The 20,851-nt window shown below is 45.4% G+C and overlaps 1 protein-coding gene across 3 annotated transcripts in view; it reads right to left on the bottom strand.

The window, feature by feature from the left end:
• The window catches only part of Ano6 (anoctamin 6), a 186,218-nt gene that overhangs the window by 35,500 nt on the left and 129,867 nt on the right, over window positions 1-20,851 (bottom strand). For all 3 annotated transcript variants that reach the window (XM_021183694.2, XM_021183693.1, XM_029469721.1), the window contains 3 exons: window positions 13,981-14,086; window positions 9,788-9,848; window positions 182-324 (listed from right to left, as the gene is read on the bottom strand). In XM_021183694.2, the coding sequence (XP_021039353.1) occupies window positions 182-324; window positions 9,788-9,848; window positions 13,981-14,086 (310 nt within the window). The remainder of the gene's footprint in view (window positions 1-181; window positions 325-9,787; window positions 9,849-13,980; window positions 14,087-20,851) is intronic.

Below are 20,851 nucleotides of genomic sequence, written 5' to 3'. Positions count from 1 at the left end.
CACTGCATCCCCTTGCTGAGAACCTGCAGGAGAGCACTGCACTGCATCCCCTTGCTGAGAACCTGCAGGAAAGCACTGCACTGCATCCCCTTGCTGAGAACCTGCAGGAAGAGCACTGCACTGCATCCCCTTGCTGAGAACCTGCAGGAAAGCACTGCACTGCAGCAGTACAGACACGTACCTGAGTGATCTCGTTTATCACCACATGATTGCACTGGGCCTCGTACTCCGGCCGGGCCTGTTCCTCTTGCTGTAGCTCAACAGTGTCCCATTCATATTCAAGCTCTGCCTGGCGCCGCTTCCAAAACTCCAAAAACAATGTAACTGACAGGAGAGAAGAGGACAGTGTGGCTCTTTAAGGTTGGTGTCAGACTCCACACTGGGAATTACCACTCCTCTTTGTGGTGAGTGCAGTCTATTTATAGGAGATGCTAACATTTAAAAGGCAGGAAGTGCTTTTCTTTCTTTTTTTCTTTAAATGAAAATGTTAGTAATTTGCAAACACTGTAATACATGCTGTTCTGAGTCGGGCCACAGGGACGGTCAGAAGGCAAGTGTGTAAGTCAGACACAAAGCCTGCAACCCACACTTGGTCAACTGAACACACAAGTAATTCCCTACTTAAGCTTGGTCCATGGTTCAGCCTTTCCTTATGTCCTCCGTTCTCCTCTTCCTCCCTCCCCCTGGGACTGGGCTAGAAAGAACATTCTAGTGCCCTCTAAATGAGCTAAAACAATATTTTTACATGGAAAACCAATCTCTTTCTCAATTTTGTACAAACATGAAGCAATTAGGCATCTTTACTTTTCATAATATGTAATTCAAAAAAAAAAAAAAAAAGACCTAATACTGTCAAACGTATTGGAGATACGGCTTCCAGGTCAGTTTCCTAGGCTCTTTTAATTAGTGCACTGTCTCTAGTCTTTCTCACATAAACATTCTGACATTACCATGGTTCTGTTCACAATTACTGTTCAAGTGTCCACTACATGCTGAGAACAAGAAAGAGAAAAAGGGACTTCGATGTGATGCATGGAGATGGGAGACACAGCAGAGCAAGCCAGAGCAGACGGTGCTAGACTTGGCCAACAGACCAGTGGCTCTCAGCCTGGGGGTCACACCCCTGCAGGGGTCCCATATCAGATATCTGGCACATCAGATACTTACATTACAATTCATAACAGTAGCAAAATTATGAGGTAGCAATAAGATAATGTTATGGTATGAGAAACTATATATAAGGGTCGCAGCATCTGGAAGGTTGAGAACATTACAATAGACTTCCAGACCTCCAGGGACAGACTTCCAGAGGAGGGGGCCATGTGAGGTCTTGGGATGACTGACATGATCAGGTGAGGGAGGAAGGTGGCAGGTGAAAGGTTTATCTTCCTCATGGGGCTGCCCATGTCAAGGAGGCCAGGACACCAGGTGCTCTCCAGCCAGGCTCTGACTGCAGCGTTAAGATGAGGAAGATGGGCCAGCCAAGTGTCAGATATGCAGGAGGGCACCTTACAAAGAATATTATAGACCCTGAAAGGAGCCAGAAGTTTAACAAAGGATGGGAGGGGGCACTGGTGATGGTCTTGTGTGAACACAGGCACAGGAGGACCTCCATTGTAGGTAACACCAGATAAGGATGCACGTGTGAAGGACGTTGAAGCAGACAGGATAGATGCAAGGTGTAATGAAGGGGCTGGAAGAGGTCAACGCAGGCCAGGCTTCTGGTTTGAGCAGAGCACTTGATCCTAGTGTCGTGTAGGAGCACATGGGAAAGACGACATTGGGTCTGTGTGGGTGTTGAATGAGAATGATCCCCCAGGCTCGTACATTTGAATAGTTGTTGCCTATTTGGTGGAACTGTCTGGGAAGGATTAGGAGGTGTGGCCTTATTAGAGGAGGTGTGTCACTGGAGCAAGCTTTGGCGAGTCAAAAGCCAATGCCAGTCCCTGTAAGCTCTGTTCTCTCCCTCCCCCTCCTCCTCTCCCTCCCCCTCCCCCTCTCCCTCTCTCTGCTTCCTATTTGAGTATCAAGATGTGAGCTCACAGCTGCTTCTCCAGCCAACATGCCTACCGCTTACCATCAATATGCCTCGCCACCTTAACTCTCTGAAACAGTGAGCGCAAGTAAACACTTTTCTAAGTTGCCTCCGTCATGGTGTTTTATCACAGCAATAGAAAAGTAACTGAGACAGTGATAATAGGTGCCTGTGGGCAGGTGTCTTAGTCTAGAGGACTGAGAAAACCCAGCCAAGTCTGGAGTCCTCAGTGTTGACTGGGATTGGAGGGATGGCTAAATGAGGTGTGTACAGTGGCAGATCTCACTTGGGCTGCACATAAGAGGCAATTAGGAGGGTGGTGGTGGTGGGGGGGGGGCTTTAAAACAGTCCTGAGCACAGGCACCAGCCCTGAGAGTCTTTCTGGCTTAACAGGTCTGGAAGGAGAGATACTGCCTGGGCATGGGTGTTTCTTGTCTTCCAATCAGCAGTTAGGGTTGAGAGTTGGTGCTGCAGGGCAGAGTGGGAAGCCTGAGGCTTGGAGGAAAGGACACTGGAGGAGCAAGAATTCAACACTTTCCAAGGGTGAAGATGAGGGAATGGCTCAAGGACCCAGTTCCCAGGCTCGCTTGCATTGAGTACTTCACCAACAAGTTAGTCAGTGGTAGAAATGGCCTGGGCAGTTAGAATCAGTTCACCCACTGAAGGTGAGAAAATAGTCAGGCCTTCAGTGTCTTTGAACTTGCCTAAGGGAAGATGAGGTAACTGCTTGTCGCTAGATAAATACCTTCAGGACGCTAAGCTGTTGGGTGAAGCAGGCTGTGACAACCCACAGGAGCTATGCTAGCCTCAAGTGACAGACACTTCCTGAGACCCTTGCCAGGGAGTGTGAGGGTCAACCCTCTTAGGGTGACTATGGAACTAAAGCCCCTCGGTAAACATCCACACAGCCCCACGGAGGCCTACGTCAACTTACCCAAGTACTCTGCCAAGCATGCCCCATGCCAGAAGTTGACTCCACTCTGTCTCCTAAGTCTGAGGTCCTTCTAGTAAGGTGCGCTCTCTCACAAACAGCGCTTCATTTCCCCTGTCAGCACCCTCTTCTCGTCAACACATGCAACATGTAAGCCTGGTCTATATTTGCTTCTAGGCTTGTGGTCTGCCATACCTACACTGTCACTGTCATGGGGGAGGGAATGTCTTGTTCACAGATGCACAACTGAGCTTAACAAATGCACTGATTGAATACACTGAAGGGAATGTGCCAGAAACTGGGTACCCTCCAACCTTGGCTTAAGGAACCAGTCATCTTTGAGCGCCCAGTTAACACTGCCCCACTCTCTGCTATGTCAGTTGACCTGGGCCACTGCTTTGTTTCATTGAGTTTTGTTTTGTTTAAAGATTTGTTTATTTTATATACACTGTTGCTATCTTCAGACACACCAGAAGAGGGCATGGATCCCATCAGAGATGGTTGTTAGCTACCATGTGGTTGCTGGGACTTGAACTCAGGACCTCTAGAAAAGCAGTCAGTGCTCTTAACTGATGAGCCATCTCTTCAGCCCCCTTGTTTTGTTTCTTGTTTATCTCCCCAATTTATTAATTTGTATCTCATTTAATTAATTTATTTCTGCCTACTGATTGGGGGATCCTCTTTTTGTTTCCCCAAGGCCTCAGGTACCTTAAGTTACTTATTTGCAGCCTCTCTTATATTTTTATGTATATACTTGCAACTATAAATGCCCTGACAACCATTTTCATTGTACTGAAGAGGTTTTGGTAGACTGCGTTTTAATTTTCACTTGAGTCTAGGAACTTTTTCGAGTTGTTTCTGAATTTCTTCAATGACCTATTCATTCAGCAATCAAAAGTGTGTTGTTTGATTTTCAAGAGTCTATCTTTTGGGTTTTTTAATTTATTTTCATTATTTTTAAAACTGTGTGTGCAGGTGCTGGTGGAGGCCCGAGGTATTGGATCCTCTGAAGCCGGATTGATGAGTAAGTGGCCTAAAACGGGGGGATGGGGACTCTCCATGGATCCTCTGCTAAGCCAGCCTTTGCACTGGCCCACCTCTTTTCTACGGTTATTACAATCTTTTCAGACTTGTGGAGACTTGCTTTGTGTCTTAGAACAGGATCTACCTTGGAGAAAGTTCCAAGGATGCTTAGAGAAAGTATTTCTTTGGCCATCCCTACTTTTCTGAACCCTAAACAAAACATAAACACATCAAAATGTAATCAAGTCAATGAAATCAAACATCTCTGCCTCTTTCTAAGAACCTAGCTCCAAATTTCTTAATGAACGTTTTGGTTGTAGTCATTTTGTTTCTTGAGACAGGGTCTCTCCATGTAGCCCTGGCTGTCCTCAAAATCTCTATGTAGACCAGGTGGGCCTGAACCTCGGAGAAATCCACCCGTCTCTGTCGCCCGAGTGTTGGAATTAAAGGTGCGGGCCACCATGCGTGGCTTCCACTTTATCTGTCACCGATTGAAGCCTGGGAAAAGCCAAGCTCTCTACAGAGCTCTTATTTTGTGCTTGTCACTTTCTGTCTGGGTGGTCACAGGCCACTTGCCCTTTTTCTCACTTTTAAAATCATAACATGCATGCAGACTCCATGAAACAACTCTACCAGTGGAAGAGGATTCACAAAGATACCTTTACTCTCAAAAAGCAGCATGAACAACAATTCTAACCAACTCCTAAGGAGAAAGTAGCAGCTACCTAACCCTGCCCCCTGGCACGAAGGGTTGGAAGCTGCCTACTTCTTGGGCAGTTCACCCTTGGAAGTGAATGGATTTGAAGCGAGCAAGTGGCCAGGTTGTTAGAGTCTCAACCTTGAAGGTAAGCCCCAAGGGGTTACAAGAATGGAGGGAGATTCGTCATTTTTGTTCACAGCCGAGAACTCTATGGGGTGCAGTTACCCAATGTTTGGAGTCTTCTGGGAGTTATCAGGGTTATTCATATGCAGTGTGTCCCAAATGGGAGGGACTGCTATCCTGTATCTTTTGCTCCATGTCTCTGCAATACAACAAGCTGGGCTCCACTGTACTTCAGTACCCGGGCACACCATATACCAGGAGGCTCTAGGCCAGGGGCTCTCAACCTGTAGGTTACAACCCCTTGGGGGTGGGAGGAATGATACTTTCACAGGGGTTGCACATCAGATATCCACATTACAATTCCTAACAGTAGCAAAACTACAGTTATAAAGTAGCAATTCAATAATTTTATGGTTGAGGGCCACCACATCTTGAGGAACTGTATCTATTACAGGGTTTCAGCATTAGAAAGGTTGAGAACCACCGCTCTGATCAACTAGATGCAGTTAAAATTCTGCCAGTACCCACCAACATAATAAGAGATGAGGGGGGTGTTGCATAGATCTTATCTTAATTATGATAGCATTCTATCTAAGAAAGTATGTATTGGATAAAGATGTCCAAAACACAAAAAATCGTTGAGAGTGGTATAGTGTTACATTCTGTAACATCAAAGGGCAAGACATAAACTCTGATAGGTGGATGTGTTCAGACTCTGCCATGAGTCTGGGATGTCTTAAAGCTCTTCAGATGCCGTTACGTACAATGTTCTATATGGTTAATCGGCTTTCTCGCCCCATTCCACCTTTCTAACCTAGACTCTCTTGCACTGGGGTACTAGAAATGACTTTTAAAATGCTCATTAGCCATGGTTGTATGTCACTGAAACAGAGACAGAAGCGAGAGTATCGGGAACATCTCCAGCCCAGGGACCAGTTTCTTGATTCCCAAGTGTGGGTGCTGGGTTTTCTGATTCCATGGATCTTTGGATCCAGGAAGCTAATGGTTTCCCAGAAATCACTACACCTTGTTTAAAACTCTCCCTTAAATGTGATCATTAAAAAATGGTATTGTATGACCACGTATCTAAGCCAGGGAAAGTCAGGGAAGGAGAAATGAGGTTGGGATGTGTTCAGAATCTTTGTTTTAACCACAGCTTGTGCTCAGGATCCCATGAATTCCCCCAAATCTCCCAGGTTGGTGCAGCCTAAGTGCGGGCTATTTCTAGGTAGGTATGTGATTAGTACTATATAAGATTATAAAAGCTTTTCCGCCCTCAACGTTTACCATTTCCATCTAGAGAAGGAACGGAGAATTAGTCAGTGCCAGATACGCTGTGCAGGAGGAGCTGCCACAGGATTGGCAGAGGTTAGCAATGACTTCAGAGCCTCCTGCCGCCTCCACTCTGCAATTTCAGACTTTCCTGTAATGAGGTTCACAGCAGTGGTCCTCAGAAGGCAGAAGTAATGAGGAAACCGCTGTAAAGCACTTAGAGAGTTCATCAGAGAGATATCCTTAAAGATGTACATACGATACCACAAGCAAAACGCAAGAGACGCTTTCTGCACCCTAAAGTCAGACAGGATTGGCAGACAGCCTGATGCATGACAGTTCTACAACCAGGGTGCAGTTAACGATCAGAGAGAGGAAACTTAGGGAAATTTGGGCTTTGTCCCTCCTCCATCAAAATTAATATATTTTTTTTTCCTTTTACTTAAAATGTCTTCTGTGAGAGCTGTAGAGATCACAAGCTGTGGCTCACACAACATTAAGAGTACTGACCTACGTGCGTAGCTCCCTGGCTACTACTGGAGGAAGGTGATGTATTTACAACAGTGGAGGGCAACACAGAGGATTCTAATACGTAGATCTGACCCAAAGCGTCACTCATGGTAGGCAATGGTAGGCAAGGTAGGCAAGCATCCTCCCACTGAGCTGCACCCCCTGCCTGCTCTATGCTTCTGTGCCAAGTATCTTCCAGTGCGTGGTTTCCAGTAAAACATGCCAAGTGTCTGAATGACAGGGCCTCTTACTGGGTAGGTGTGGTCACCTTAGATTTCGGTGTCCCTGAACAGTATCCACAGGTCAGTCTTCTCTCTTTCCCTCTCTCCTTCCCACTCAGAGGTTGGCTTGCTATTTATTTATTTATTTATTTATCCACAGGTCAGTCTTCTCTCTCTCCCTCTCTCCTTCCCACTCAGAGGTTGGCTTGCTTGCTATTTATTTATTTATTTATTTATTTATTTATTTATTTATTTATAGTTTTTTGAGACAGGGTTTTTCTGTGTAGCCCTGGCTGTCTTGGAATTTGCTCTGTAGACCAGGCTGGCCTCGAACTCGGAGAACTCAGAGATCCACCTGCCTCTGCCTCCAGAGTGCTGGATTCAAAGGCGTGTGCCAGCCACCACCACCCTGTAGAAGTTAGGCCCAGTTCTTACTCCCAGTCCCGTGATCCCAGAAATAAAGAGTCTGACTCAAAAATATTTTTATAAATACTTTGGCCATATAGCTAGGCTCTAACTAGATCAAAACTAAAATATCCTAATTAATTTAACCTACATTCTGCCACACGGCTGGTTGGTTACCTGTATTTAGGTACCCTGCACCTGTCTTGTCACATCTTCCCAGGCTGATCTTCTGCCTGTGCTATCCCAGAATTCTTTCTGCCTCCCAGGTGTTCCTCCCACCTTCTATTTCCTGCCTAGGCCACAAGTGGTTAGATATATTATTGACAGGTACAACATCCATCCAGACGTGTAAGAATCTCTCTATACCACCCAGCACATGGGTACAATGTATCTCTTAAGGGTACAATGTACCATTCGGTGGCCCACCACCTGCCCTGCAAAGACCCCCAATCCCCAATTCTGTGTGTGCACACACTAATGACTTGCCTTTCAAGCTGAGAGGCATGGTTCAGTTCCTTCCCTATGCTTTCCTGTGACCTGACATTGCTGATCTCAATGCACAAAACACAAGTGGAAATCGAATGCCTGTATCCTTGATGATGGGACGTTTCCCTCTATGTTAGAGTATTTACGCCAATCAAACACTCAGACAGCTGCTTTTAAATGAAATGCTTTCCTCGCTACATTACCGATGCTACCCACATTAAAAAGGACAAACAACATCCAGTTTCTAGGAAGAACTTACGTGTCAAGATTGCATCTATTCTATTACAGAGAACTGGCTATTATTACCACAGTGAAATATACTTAAAAACTTTCCGATCCTATAAAACTATAAAAAGAAGCAAGCTCGCGGACATTCTCCTGTTCCTCACGGCTGCCCCTGCCCCAGGCTGAATCCCAACTGTGGGGACTGTTATAGTATAAGAATAAGCATTCCTTACCTACCAACCTGGAATATGGAAACACGATGAGCACTGACTTACACTAACACTGGGATTTTGGATTATTGCAGATTTTGTATTTGGGGACTAAAGAGGTTCCTGTGATTGTCTAGTCAAAGGGGAGGGGGAGGGGCAGGGAAAAGAGGAGCTCTGGTCCTGAGCATTTGAGACGATGGATAGCGAAACAGTGATGGCTTCCAGTGGCTCACACCCCTGGGTCCTCTCCTCCACTCCAGCCCTCATGCCTCAGGCTCGGATGCCTGCCTTGCTGCTTCAGCTGCCAGGACATTAGCAAATACTACAATCATGGGCCCAATGTTGCTGTTGCATTTGTGGGTACCCAGGGCGCAGTTGTGGCATGACTTTTATAGGGTAGCCAGTTGCCTTCTGATTGGTTTTGGGGTCTGCTTCACAGGACAGAAGTCAGGTTGGTACTCTAAACTGAGCTAAGAGCCCAGATCTGAGGAGGTCATAATCCCTAAGGTGGGACCTACTGTTGGGACTTTGCTAAAAATGGCCATGCAGCCAAGCTGTCTAAGCATTTAATTTAAACCCATAGTTCTAGGATGCTCTCAATGTCGGTAAAGAAGCTTCCCTGTGCTCAGCCCTAAATGGGACATCTCTTATCAGACCCCTGCCAAGACTCAGGTATCACTGCAGAGGAGGAGGGGGAGGACAGCGAGGAAGGGGAGGAGGAGAGGGGGATCAGGAGGGGGAGGAATTTAATGGTTTGAGGACAGGGAAGAGTACCATGAAATACTGTCTTCTGGATAAGGCATGGCTGCTACATACACAGACTCATAGTAGCCATGGTTACCTGCACCAGACCTGCCCACAATAAGCCAATCCAAATTGCAACATAGACTAGGGGTGAGCTCACAAAAGTCATCTCTAATGGAGAAGCTGCTGGCATTCAGCAGCTACCTGGGGAAGGAGACTCATTCTTCTCTGGATGGTTGGCCAGAGGTAGGGTTGCCTAGGCTCCAGAAGCTGGCCAAGAGCCCGTGCACACCCAGGCAGCGCCAACTGGGCTTAGTGAGCTATTTCAGAATAGAAGAGGAGAACATGAAGTTGAGAGGAAGACACACTGGGGAGGATCGGGGGCAACTTGAGGCATGAAGCAGGGGGTGGATATGACCAGATTTAATTGTATGACATTCTCAAAGAATAAATGTCAATAATAATCTTAATGCCAAACCCATTGAGGTCTGTGGTCCTTTGCGTCCTTTTGTATCTCTGAAGACCCATACAGAATCCTAGGCTAGACAATTTGAGGGTGAGACCATTTGGAACCCCACAGACCAGGCCAGGCTTCTTACTGCTACATCACCTCTTTACAGAGAAGCCAATGGCTCACCACAAAGATCAGGCCATGTGTGACTCAGGGAACTGAGAGAAGAAAAACAGAAAAACAAAAACAAAAAAGAATGAAACCGTGTGTGGTTGAAGCCATGGATTTCTGAGGGTAAATTTTCATACAGTAAAATCGAATGACAACTACCAACAAAGCTCTGGAGGAATGGAAGTTCAGCCAGAACGTGGTCCTAAAAGTACATGAATTTAATAGCTTACACAAAATTGCACAGACACCATCAAACTGAGAGAAAACTGAAAGTAACTTACCCCACACTCCCATAAATACAGCGAAGATCAGGGTTCCAAAACTGTCAAAGATGCACAATTTCTGGAAAACAGAGCAGCAAGGCATAAATAAATCAATTCCTCACTTATCAGAAATTCAGCAAATACGTAACACTTCGTACACTCTGCAGCCTGCAGTGTTCGCTGAGCCCAATGCTGGTTTAACAATCACCACACGTATTCTCACATTTTAAAAGCAAACAGCTTTCGCCGTCTGAGCCTTGAGTACATTTTCCAGTGGAATCTTTCCACACGGCGATAAAGAACTAGGCACATCTGCTAAGATTGCAGGCCTTTAAAGCCTCTTTTATGAGCTGTCAGAGTGAGTGGGAGAATGTGGCAAATGGCTCTAAGGATCCAGTGCCCTCTAAGTAAGTTTATGGTTTGCCTCTTATCAGTGTCTCAGTCCCCTCAGAGGATAAATTCCAGAAATATTCCTTTCCTTATTTAAAAAAAAAATACAAAGCTGCGTTTATGTAGTGATGGCTCTCCTCCAGGAGCCTTCTGCTTCCACCCTCCCGAGGACGGCTTTGCATCTGTAAGCGATGATGAGGATTTTCAGTGGGATCAAGGCAATGCAGGTGCTTCTGCTGATGGCTCTGGTACAATTATCAGGAAGGATTACTGTCTCACTGGGGCGGAGCTACCACGGCTGCCAAACTCCGCCTCTTTGGTGATGGATACATAGCCTATTTGCCTTTATGACTGGCTGGGGAAAAAAATCTAATTGACTTCTGTCATAGTTAGGGTTTTACTGACGTGAACAGATGCCATGACCTAGGCAAGTCTTCTAAGGAAAACATTTAATTGGGGTTGGCTTGGAGGTTCAGAGGTTTCAGTCCATTATCAAGGTAGGAACATGGCAGTATTCAGGCAGGCATGGTATAGGTGAAGCTGAGAGTTCTACATCTTTATCTGAAGGCTGCTAGGAGAAAAATAGCTTCCAGGCAGCTAGGATGAGGGACTTAAAACCCACACCTACAGTGACACACCTACTCCAAGAAGGCCACACCTTCAAACAATGCTACTTCCTGGGCCAAGTATATACAAACCATCACAGTTACCATCTTTTCATTTGTGAGCACTTAAAAACTTCCTTAAGGAAGGACTCACAAAGCTAATGGCTAAGTGGGAGCAGTGGGTTCTGCCTGTTTTACCAGAGGCCACGGGAAGAGTAAAGGGGGGAGGGGGTGCATGAAGAGGATCCAGGGGAACTTCTACAATGGTGACATTCAAAGGTGTTTCTAAGTGGGAAATGTACTCTGCCTAGATAGGTTTCTTTGTTTCCGTTGCCTTTTATATTCAAAGCTGTGTCATTTTCACGAGCACAAAGTCATTGTTTATTTTCATTAGAAACTATGTATCTAGTTACATTCTTATCCTCAGGGTTTCCAAAGCAGACACAAGTGCCTCCCTCATCCATGTGAACCTTACCTGAACAGCATGATTCTAAATGGTTTCAGGAGACAACCCCTCTTTAAAAAGAAAAATCTCCAGGTGAAGGAAGATATACATGTTATGCCTGGATGTCCCACAAATGATGCTTTCTGTATCTTTTCTCTTTGCCTTTGGGGAGCCATTGCTCTGAAATGTCCTTCAACCATTTACTGCAAATAGCTTCACACAAAGTGCCGTGAGAAATATCCCACATGTGAAATCTCCTTCCTCAAGACTCCATCCACTGTCACTCCCATTTTGGAATTGATACAAGTCAGGCCAAATGCCTAGTTCCCAGTGAGGGATGTGCCTGGTACCCCAGGGCAAGATTGGACATAGATGAATCTGCCATGCTACTAAGTAGATATGTGGCCTCTCTCTGCTTTGTCCTGAGAGCCCTTTGGAAGCAGGAGTAGGGGAGATGGTAAGGTACATGCTTGCTTAGAAGCCTAGCTTATCTTGATGGGCAGCTGAGCTGGCACAGTGGTCCAGATGCTATGTTAAGAGCAGCCCCAAGTCAGCATTTTATTGGAGTCACATCTCAACAAGTGAACATCTCTTCAGAGGAGAGGCAGAAATCAGTAAGTGAATCAATGTAATAAGAAGGATGGAAGAAATCAGAAACGTCTTTCCTGCCCCACCCCCTCTCATCCTTGCCCTGCCCTTCTCATCCTTACCCCACCCCTTTTATCCTTTCTCTCAAATTCTTATCTATGTGTCCTTCGCTTTGTAAATGGCTCCCACGAGATTCAAGAAATCCTTTAGGAAACATGACAGAACCAAAGACCCGCCCCCCACTCCCCCCAACCCTCTCCCTGAACAATGAAAGACACTTGAAAGTCCTCAGCTAAGGTAGTGTAGGTGGAGCCGAAGGAATGAAGTGGCGAGGGGAGGGAAGTGTAATGGATATCTTCAGAGCAGACCTTCCACTGTGGCTTTGTGGGTACACGGCTACTGCTTGGGTGCAGACAGAGCCTTGGGGAAATGCGCTAACAACTGCCTGTGATTCATCTGTCCAAAGCCATCAGCCAGCGGCTTCCTTGAGTCTTACTAATCAGTGCACAGTCTTCTAGTTCTGTTTGGGCACTGCCTTGGCTCAAGGGACAGGCAGTTAAATCCTCTTTAATCTTAGTTAAGTATAGAAATCAATTAGGCTGACAGTGTGCCACTGTCATCATAACTAGTAGTGGGGAAAGGTGTTCAAACACAAATCTGGATTTCAGGGTTGTGTGCCCAGTGCTACCAGTCCGTGAGAAATGTGGCATGGTGGGCAGCGCAGATCTGCTGTAGCTCTTGTCCTTGCCAGTTCCTAACTGTGTGAGCTTAACAGGCTGCTTAGTTTCTCGTGGCCTTAGTGTTTCAACATGTAAAATGGGAGAGGGATTCTGCCTACATCGCAGGTGCTATGTGTCAAAGGTGATGTAATCAGTATAAGAACACTGAAGAGCACCCGCAAAATGGCTCAGCAGGAAAAGATGCTTTGCTGCACAAGCCTGTGATGTGGAACCTCTCCAAAAAGGAAAGAGAGAAACAACTCCACAAAATGCCTCCTCTCACTTTAACACTTGCTTGTGTACATACACACACACACACACACACTATTAAAGTATAAAAGTCAGTATCTAGGGATGGAGAGATAGCTCAGAAGTTAAGAGCACTGGCTGCTCTTCCAGAGGTCCTACGTTCAATTCCCAGTAACTACGTGGTGGCTCATGACCATCTCATCTGTCCTGAGAATCTAATGCCCTACCCAGCGATAGTGTACTCACATAAATAAGTCTAAAGTAAAGTTCAAAAAGAAATTAATACTCTAGCATTACTCTTAAATGACAGTCTTTGATAGATTATGTCAGAATGCTCCAGGAACACACGATTCCTGGTCTCCCATGGCAAGACAAAATTCATATCAGAGACCAGTAGTCTATGGTGACAGGCTATTTTTTTACATCCAGAGATAAAGCACCTATGATGTAGGCGGAATCATTCCCACTTTGAAAGGTTGAAACATTGCGGTCCTAAGAGGTCAAGCTGTCTGTCAAAGCTCACAGCTTCTCAGCACACTTCCCTCCTGTCTCAAGGTTCGACCCAAGTTTCCTGGGTCTAAAGCGCTCACCCCACCAGGCAGTATTCAGGGTGTCAGCAGTGTTTTGTGAGGATGTTTTGTGCCAAGCATCTTTTGTCATCAAAATACAAAACTTTCCTTTTATAGTAACAGATATAGTCTAAATATGAGCAGGAGAGCCTTTAAAAAATCCAAGGGTATAGAGTGGCTGCACGTGCTGAAAGCAGAAAACACACGCTGTACAAACTGCAGGGGTTTTAAGTACAAATCTACAAGCACACATTTTAGGCTTCTACTCATTTGAATGAATGCAAACGCTTGCAATGGTACACGCATGGCTGAGGCTACAGCTCAATGGAAGGGCAGCCCCCAGCCTCGAGAAAACAAAATCTCTACTCAAAATAAGCCGACTTTGCAACTCCCGTTTGGATTAACCGAGTTCCTCAAATAGCTTCAAACTCACCACATCCTTCGTTCCCCTGAGCCTTCTGAGAAGTGGTCACTGCCACTTTATTATCTGTAAATGCAGAATAAACATGTGGACTGGACGCTACCTTCCAGCGTCGGGGAAACTTCATTTATAAAAGTCCCTTTTACATTCCTCAGAGGGAGAATAATTTTATATGCCATGCTTAAGTGAGTATTTTCTGCAAACATCTGGAATGCTGAAAGTTACCTTAGAAGATTCACAGGTGATATTCAGCCTCCAGAACGGACACAGCCTGTCACACTGGGGGCACATCAGGATCTGGCCACCGATGTCAGGATCACAGACCTCTTTGCTAAAGAAAAAAGAAATAAAACAACTCAGAAACGTTAACAAAAAAAAAAAAAAGCTTTCATATTCCACCAACAAAATAAAACCCGAGTCCATCCATGACAAGCAACAAAACTGAAGCCTGTGAATCAGAAACTCTAAAAGCACACAGAACAGTCAATGATCTGCATCCTTTCTTTAAAAAAATTTTTTTTTACATATTTCAAACATTTTAAGCCTTTATTTTTATTTATCTCTGTTGGTATTTTGCTAGCACGTATGTCTGCGCACCATATGCACAGAAGCCAGGACACTGGATCCTCCTGGGGCTGGAGTTATAAGACGGCTGTGAGCCAGCACGTGAGGGCTAGGAATGGAATCCAGGTCCGCAGGAAGAGCAGTCAGTGCTCTTAACCATTCAGGCATCTCTCCGGCGCTCATATTTTAATGTAATATCTTTTACTAATTCTTTGAGAATTCCATACAATGCCCAAGCGACCTCTTAACTCAGGGCTATGAGAAACGGTCTTCCTAACTGCTTTGCTTGGATCTGTAAAGCACAGACAGCCCATTGATGTAAGGCTTTGAACACCAGGAGGAGGGAAACCATAGCCTGTCACAGGTCCCAGCTGTCTCCGCACACCACCCAGGACCCTGCCGTTCTCCATCAAACCCCTCCAGTTGCTGTTTGTATTTGACGTGGGAATCACATCACTCCTTCTGCTTCCATGAGCAACTGAAGACCACACTGCTCCCCTGCACAGATCCTAGTTTTTTTTTTTTCTTTTGGTTTTTTGAGACAGGGAAATCTTAGTATTTATCGTAGCATTAGGTCTCACCTTGAACCCAGAGATAATAAGAGCATTTTTAGTAAAGTTTGTGGACACAGAATTAATATATATGTATACACAGGGAAATAAAAAGAGATTTTCTCTTTATCCACTTGAAACAATTGGGAAATAACATTTTTTAAAATATTATTATTTTTTTCAGTAGCTTAACAAGTATAGTGTCTGGGAATGAATCTAATCAAAGATGTATTAGTATTAAGATTTATATGAAAAAATACTACAAAACTTTATCATATACAGTGAGAAAGATCTGCACTATGACTTCAGAATTGTTTGGTGGCAGGGCGCCGGGGAGTATCAGGATTCTTGCTGGATCTTTTTCTATTGCTCTACAAATCTCACAGAAGACCCAAAGTTCATACCAGACCAATTAGACACAGCTGACACAGTCTAAACCACCAATAGCAGCATAAAATAAAACATGCAAAGGTTTCTACCTATATCCAAAGATCTGCCCCCCCCCCACCCCCTGATTTAGGCACTAGGAACAGACAGCTCAATTCATGATATGTGGAAGATCAGGAACGCAAATAAGTCCCATTGTGTCACATAAAAGTCAATTCTATTTGAGAAACAAGAATGACAGTTACAGAATATGAAAAAGAAACAGACCGGGCTGGAGAGCTGGGCTTCACAGAGAAGAGAACATACTGCTATTGTAGAAGACTTGAGTTCAGATCCCAGCCCCTACAGAGAGCAGCACACAACTGCCTGTAACTAGCTCCAGGAGATCTGATACCCTTTCTGGCTTTTGGGGGGGGGGCGCAAAGGGGAGCGGGCACCTGTGCTATCAACACACACATGTAATTGAAAATAAAAGAAATGTTTTTAAGAGACTATAACAACAAAAGAATATCTCAACAATCTTAGGATAAGGAGAAATGCTGTCACCATGGAAACGAAAACCACAGAGGAAGTTACCGACACATTTGAGATTTAATGAAAATAGACCAGGGGTTGTAGACTGCTCTCAGAGGTGATGCCATCTAGATGGACACTGCGGGAATGGGGGACGGACGGCATTACAGCTGGCCAGGTGACCTTGCAAATAACCCAGAGGAACATGGGTATGGGAAGCGTGTCTGAAGTGGCCATGCCAGCCCTAATGAAACCTAAAAGGAAGAACTAGGTATGGCGTAACCATAGTCCCCAAACCTTTAAGATCTCTGTGTGATGCAGGAGGCCACATGCATATGTTCTAGATAAGAGTGCATAAACCTGGACAGGTCTGAAAGATCCTGGAGGCTGACCCTGGCCTTCTGCCTAAGCCAGAAGGGAAGCCTTAGGAGAGCAGAATTCTGTCTGTTGGAGTGTCAGACACATTCCCAATACACATGGCAAGGAGAAGGACAGGACCCAGCATCCATGGAATCCCTGTAATCTACCTGGCATGTAGTGCTCTCTAGCACACACAGACTTCAGTACCCATACAAGGCAGGGAACACAGACCATGGAATCAGTCTAGGAAAGGAACAAGGGTGGCAGGGGAATTGCAACAAGAAGCAGCAATAAACCCTGAGAGGAAAATCTGATTCCCATGGCTCTTACAGTGTAATACTTAAAATGTCAGATTCTCAATGTACCCGTCGAAGGCGCATCAGAATCAGGAGTGAGCAAATATGAATTCAGAACTAAAGGAAGTCACACCTCGGGCATTAAAGAAATGATGTGACCGCGTCTCACCGAATGAGCAAAGCAGTATGCTAACGAGAACAAGACATTGAAGCCAAGCACAGTAACAGCAATGAGGAAGTCCTGAAAGGCTCTCCTCTGCAGACAAGAAACTTAATGTATCTCGTAAGGCTATACAGTCGGAGAAATGGAAAGAAAAAGGAGTAGGAAAGACCTGAAAAGTCAGCTTCAAATACCAGGGAACTCTATCAGATACACCATCAGCACACGCACTGGGCAAGTCGCATACAGGGAAGGAACCATTGGAGGATGAGCCCGACCTCCAGACTTTGACGAACGCTTTCATCGTTACATCCGAGAAACTCGGCAAGATCGTAGAAGGATACACTCAAGGAGATTCAAACCTAGGGACACCATACTCAAAGGGCACAGAGAGAGAGAGAGAGAGAGAGAGAGAGAGAGAGAGAGAGAGAGAGAGAGAGAGAGAGAATGAGAATGACTGGCCACCTAGAAAACTCACCAGAAAGAAAACACGACTCCCTGTCAGAAACCCAGGGTCCAGAAAGAGTGGGACAGTATTTGCTAAGTCATAAAAGCAAGCTGTGTACCCAGATTCTACACCTGCGAATCCAGTCATCAAGAATGAAGGAGGAACTCATGTAAGTTCAAGACAAACAAACAAACAAACAAACAAACCACTGGGCTCTCAGGCCAGGTAGGATACAACGTTGGCTCCTTCCAAACTCTGCCCAGCTCCCAAGAGACACCAAGTTGAGCTCCTAACACGAAGAATTGTGAGAAAAAAAAGCTCATTACTCACAAACTCCACTGTCTGTTGTGATATTATTTGAAACAGAAGAAGGCAGGATCTGACAAGGGGCTTCAATGCTGAGCACACAGAGAACTATTAATTCCAAGTCAACACAGTTATAGGCAGAAGATTCCAAGAGACGCTTCTCTAAAGTCACACCAGTGATAAGCCCAGAGAAGATGCTCAGCACCAGTCTAGGTTGGGAAACCCCACAACGGCCATGAGATACCACTTATACCGAATGAGATGGCCAACATCTTAGGGTTTTACTGCTGAACACACACCATGATCAAATCAAGTCTTATAGGACAACACTTCACTGGGGCTGGCTTACAGCTTCAGAGGTTCAATCCATTATCATCAAGGTGGGAGCGTGGCAGCATCCAGACATGCACGGTGCAAGAGTTGCTGAGAGTTCTACATCTTCATCTGAAGGCTGCTAGTGGAAGACTTACTTCCAGGCAGCTAAGATGAGGGTCTTATAGCCCACATCCACAGTGACGCATCTACACAACAGGTTCACACCGTCTAATAGTGCCACTCCCTGGAATGAGCATGTACAAACCATCACAGCCAATTCCAAAACATAAAAACAAAACCAAGGAAAGTACCCATTGGTCCCTGGAGAATCTGGAGTCCCTACGGGTGGCTGGTGGGAATGTAGAACAGCAGTCATCTAGAAAGTACTTTGGTAGTGTCTCCCAATGTCAAACAGAGACTTTATATATAGCCAGAAACCCCACCCCTTGGCATATCCTCAAGAGACATGGAACCATACGTCCCGTGACAACCCGTCAAGTAAATGTTCTCAGCAGACATAATATTTCTGAGCGACCCAGCATCCATCAGTTGATGTACAGATTGGGAATGTAGCATACCCATGCAATGGGATATCATTTGGCACCAAAAGGGATTGGGGTGTTAATAAATACATCAACAAAGGACTTTGAGATAATGTGAGTGGTAGAAAGCAATCATGAGACGCCACATAATCACTGGAGGCCACATAATCATGATAGATCACGCACTGCATAGCTTGACTTACACAATATCCATAATAGACAGATCTATAGAAACCAAGTACATTAGTGCTTTCTAGAGCCTAAGGGAATGGCCACTCAGGAGATCATGCTAGTGGGGCGCTGGCTTCTTTTGGGGTTGTTTTGGTTACTTTTCTGTTGCTGTGATTAATACCATGACCACGGTAGCTTATAGGAGAGTTTATTTTGGCTTACAGTTCTAAAGAGGTGTGTTCCTTACAGCACAGAGGCATGTCTGCATGTGGCAGGATCCAGGAGCTGAGAGATCACATCTCAACCACAAGCATGATGCAGAGGGAGCAAAACTGGAAGTGGGGTGAGACTATAAACTCTCAAAGCCCATCCCAGTGATGTCCTTCTGCCAACTGCGCCACCCGCTGGGGACAAAGTGTTAAGATGCCTGAGCCACTGGGAAACAGCTCTCATTCAAACCACCACATGCCACTCCTTGGCCCCCATAGGCTTACGGCTGTATCATAAAGCAAAATGTATTTAACCCAACCTCAAAAATCCCCATAGTCTTTACAAGAAAATTTCAAGTCCTCAACCCAATGTTTCTTGTGAGAATTAAGGCGATGCCTTAATTGCGCCTCCTCCAAAGAATCAGAAAGCAAACCACACACCTTTAACCTATGATGGTACAGATTATACATCCGCAGGGAGAGGCACAGGGGCACAGTGAAGAATAACGGGTCAAAGACAGACCAGGACCCAGCAGGGGAAACCTCAGATCCCATAGTCCCGAATCTAGACTTTGGTTTCAAAGTGCTTAGATGGCTCATCACATCCAGTTCTGCTGGCTGCAAGGGACAAGCCTCCTGGAATGGTTGCACCCACTGCTTGCAGCTCTTCCTGGCAGATATCTCAGGGTTCTGGCATCTTCCGCCTCATGGGCTCTCTCCACTGTAAGCAGACTTTTCTTTCTCAGTTTCACAAAACACTCTCAGGGCTTTTATGCAAAGATAGCTCTGTCTCACTCTGCCTGTGCCTCAGTGGCTTTCAGAAACTGTGGAGGAAGAGGCCATACCCTCTCTCTCTTTCATCTTTTAGCCGCCAAAGCCAGCGCGGTGTGAACAACAGTGTCAAGTCTGACTTCCTGCACCCACTTAATGATGGCTGCACATACGTATACTCCAGTACTGGGGGAGAGAGACAGTAGGATCCCAGAAACTCAGTAGTGAGTCAGTTTAGGATGCAGGTGAGCTTCTGGGTCAGCGAGGGATGCTGTCTCAAGATGGTAAGACTGACAACAAGAGAGGAAGATACAAGTTCTGCTCTGGCTTCTACATGCCCCTGTATTCATGTGCATGGACCACAGCCAACATCCAACTTATCTAGCACACACACACACACACACACACACACCCCACCATCATCATCACCATCCAGTGCATGCAGATATGCATACACAAATGGACCTTACAAAAGTGAAGCCCGCTCATTCTGAAGATCTATTCTGGGATGCCAAGTAGGAGTAGAAACATTAGCCCAATGAAGAAGCAGAAGACAAACGGAGGGAGAAGGCAGCAGAGTTCAGACCTCAGTTGCGGATTCTTTTTCACATAGAGAGAAAAGACTTCCAACAGCCATCTTGGGCACACGGGTTCTGCGGCCTGTCAGTGGAACAGGCAATGTATCTATATATCAGACCGACAACCATCCAGCCTCAGAGCCGGTCTCACATGCTCAGGGCTTGAAAAATATCATCACCTCAGCACTGAAGCCCGTGAGCCACCATCCACCCAAGTATACCTGGACAGAGGCCAGTCCATCAGGAGACAACAGAGAACACCAAAAGCAGATGCATGATAATACAATTAACAAGAGCACCTCGAAATCCAGTGTTCCCCAGCACCCAGCGACCCCCCATTAGATCAGTGGTTCTCAACTTCCCTGTACTATAACCCTTTAATACAGTTCCTTATGTTGTAGTCACCCCAGTCATAAAATCATTTTTGTTGCTACCTCATAACTGTAATTTTGCGAGTTATGAATCATAATGTAAATATCTATGTTTTCTGATGGTCTTAAATGACCCCTGCACAAAGGTCACTTAACTCCAAGGGGGTCGCGACCCACAGGTTGAGAACCACCATCTAAGATGCAGCTAGCATTTAAATTCCAGTACCCAACACAAGCGGGTTATGAGGTACTGCGTTATATGGGATACGTTTGTACAAGTAAGACAACAAAACCACAAAGCCACTCGAGTTTTCAATCATACATCTCTTAATTTAAGAAAAAGTCATTTCTAAGCACAGAAATGCACCAGTGTTCTCACAGGGACCCTAAGAATTCAGAGCTTTTATTGGCCCTGGTCTGCAAAGCTGTGCAAAGCAGTCCTTAGAAGGCAGAAGTTCAAGGGCAACCTTCTCTTCAGTCCTTTCTTTTTCATATAAAATGTTGGAATATATATGTGTGTGTGTGTGTGTGTGTATGTGTGTGTGTGTGTGTGT

The sequence above is a fragment of the Mus caroli genome, chromosome 15 (assembly GCF_900094665.2).
Source record: "Mus caroli chromosome 15, CAROLI_EIJ_v1.1, whole genome shotgun sequence".
Classification (NCBI taxonomy): Eukaryota; Metazoa; Chordata; class Mammalia; order Rodentia; family Muridae; genus Mus; species Mus caroli.
Note: the sequence above shows the minus strand (reverse complement) of the source record. Positions and strands in the feature narration are given on the sequence as shown.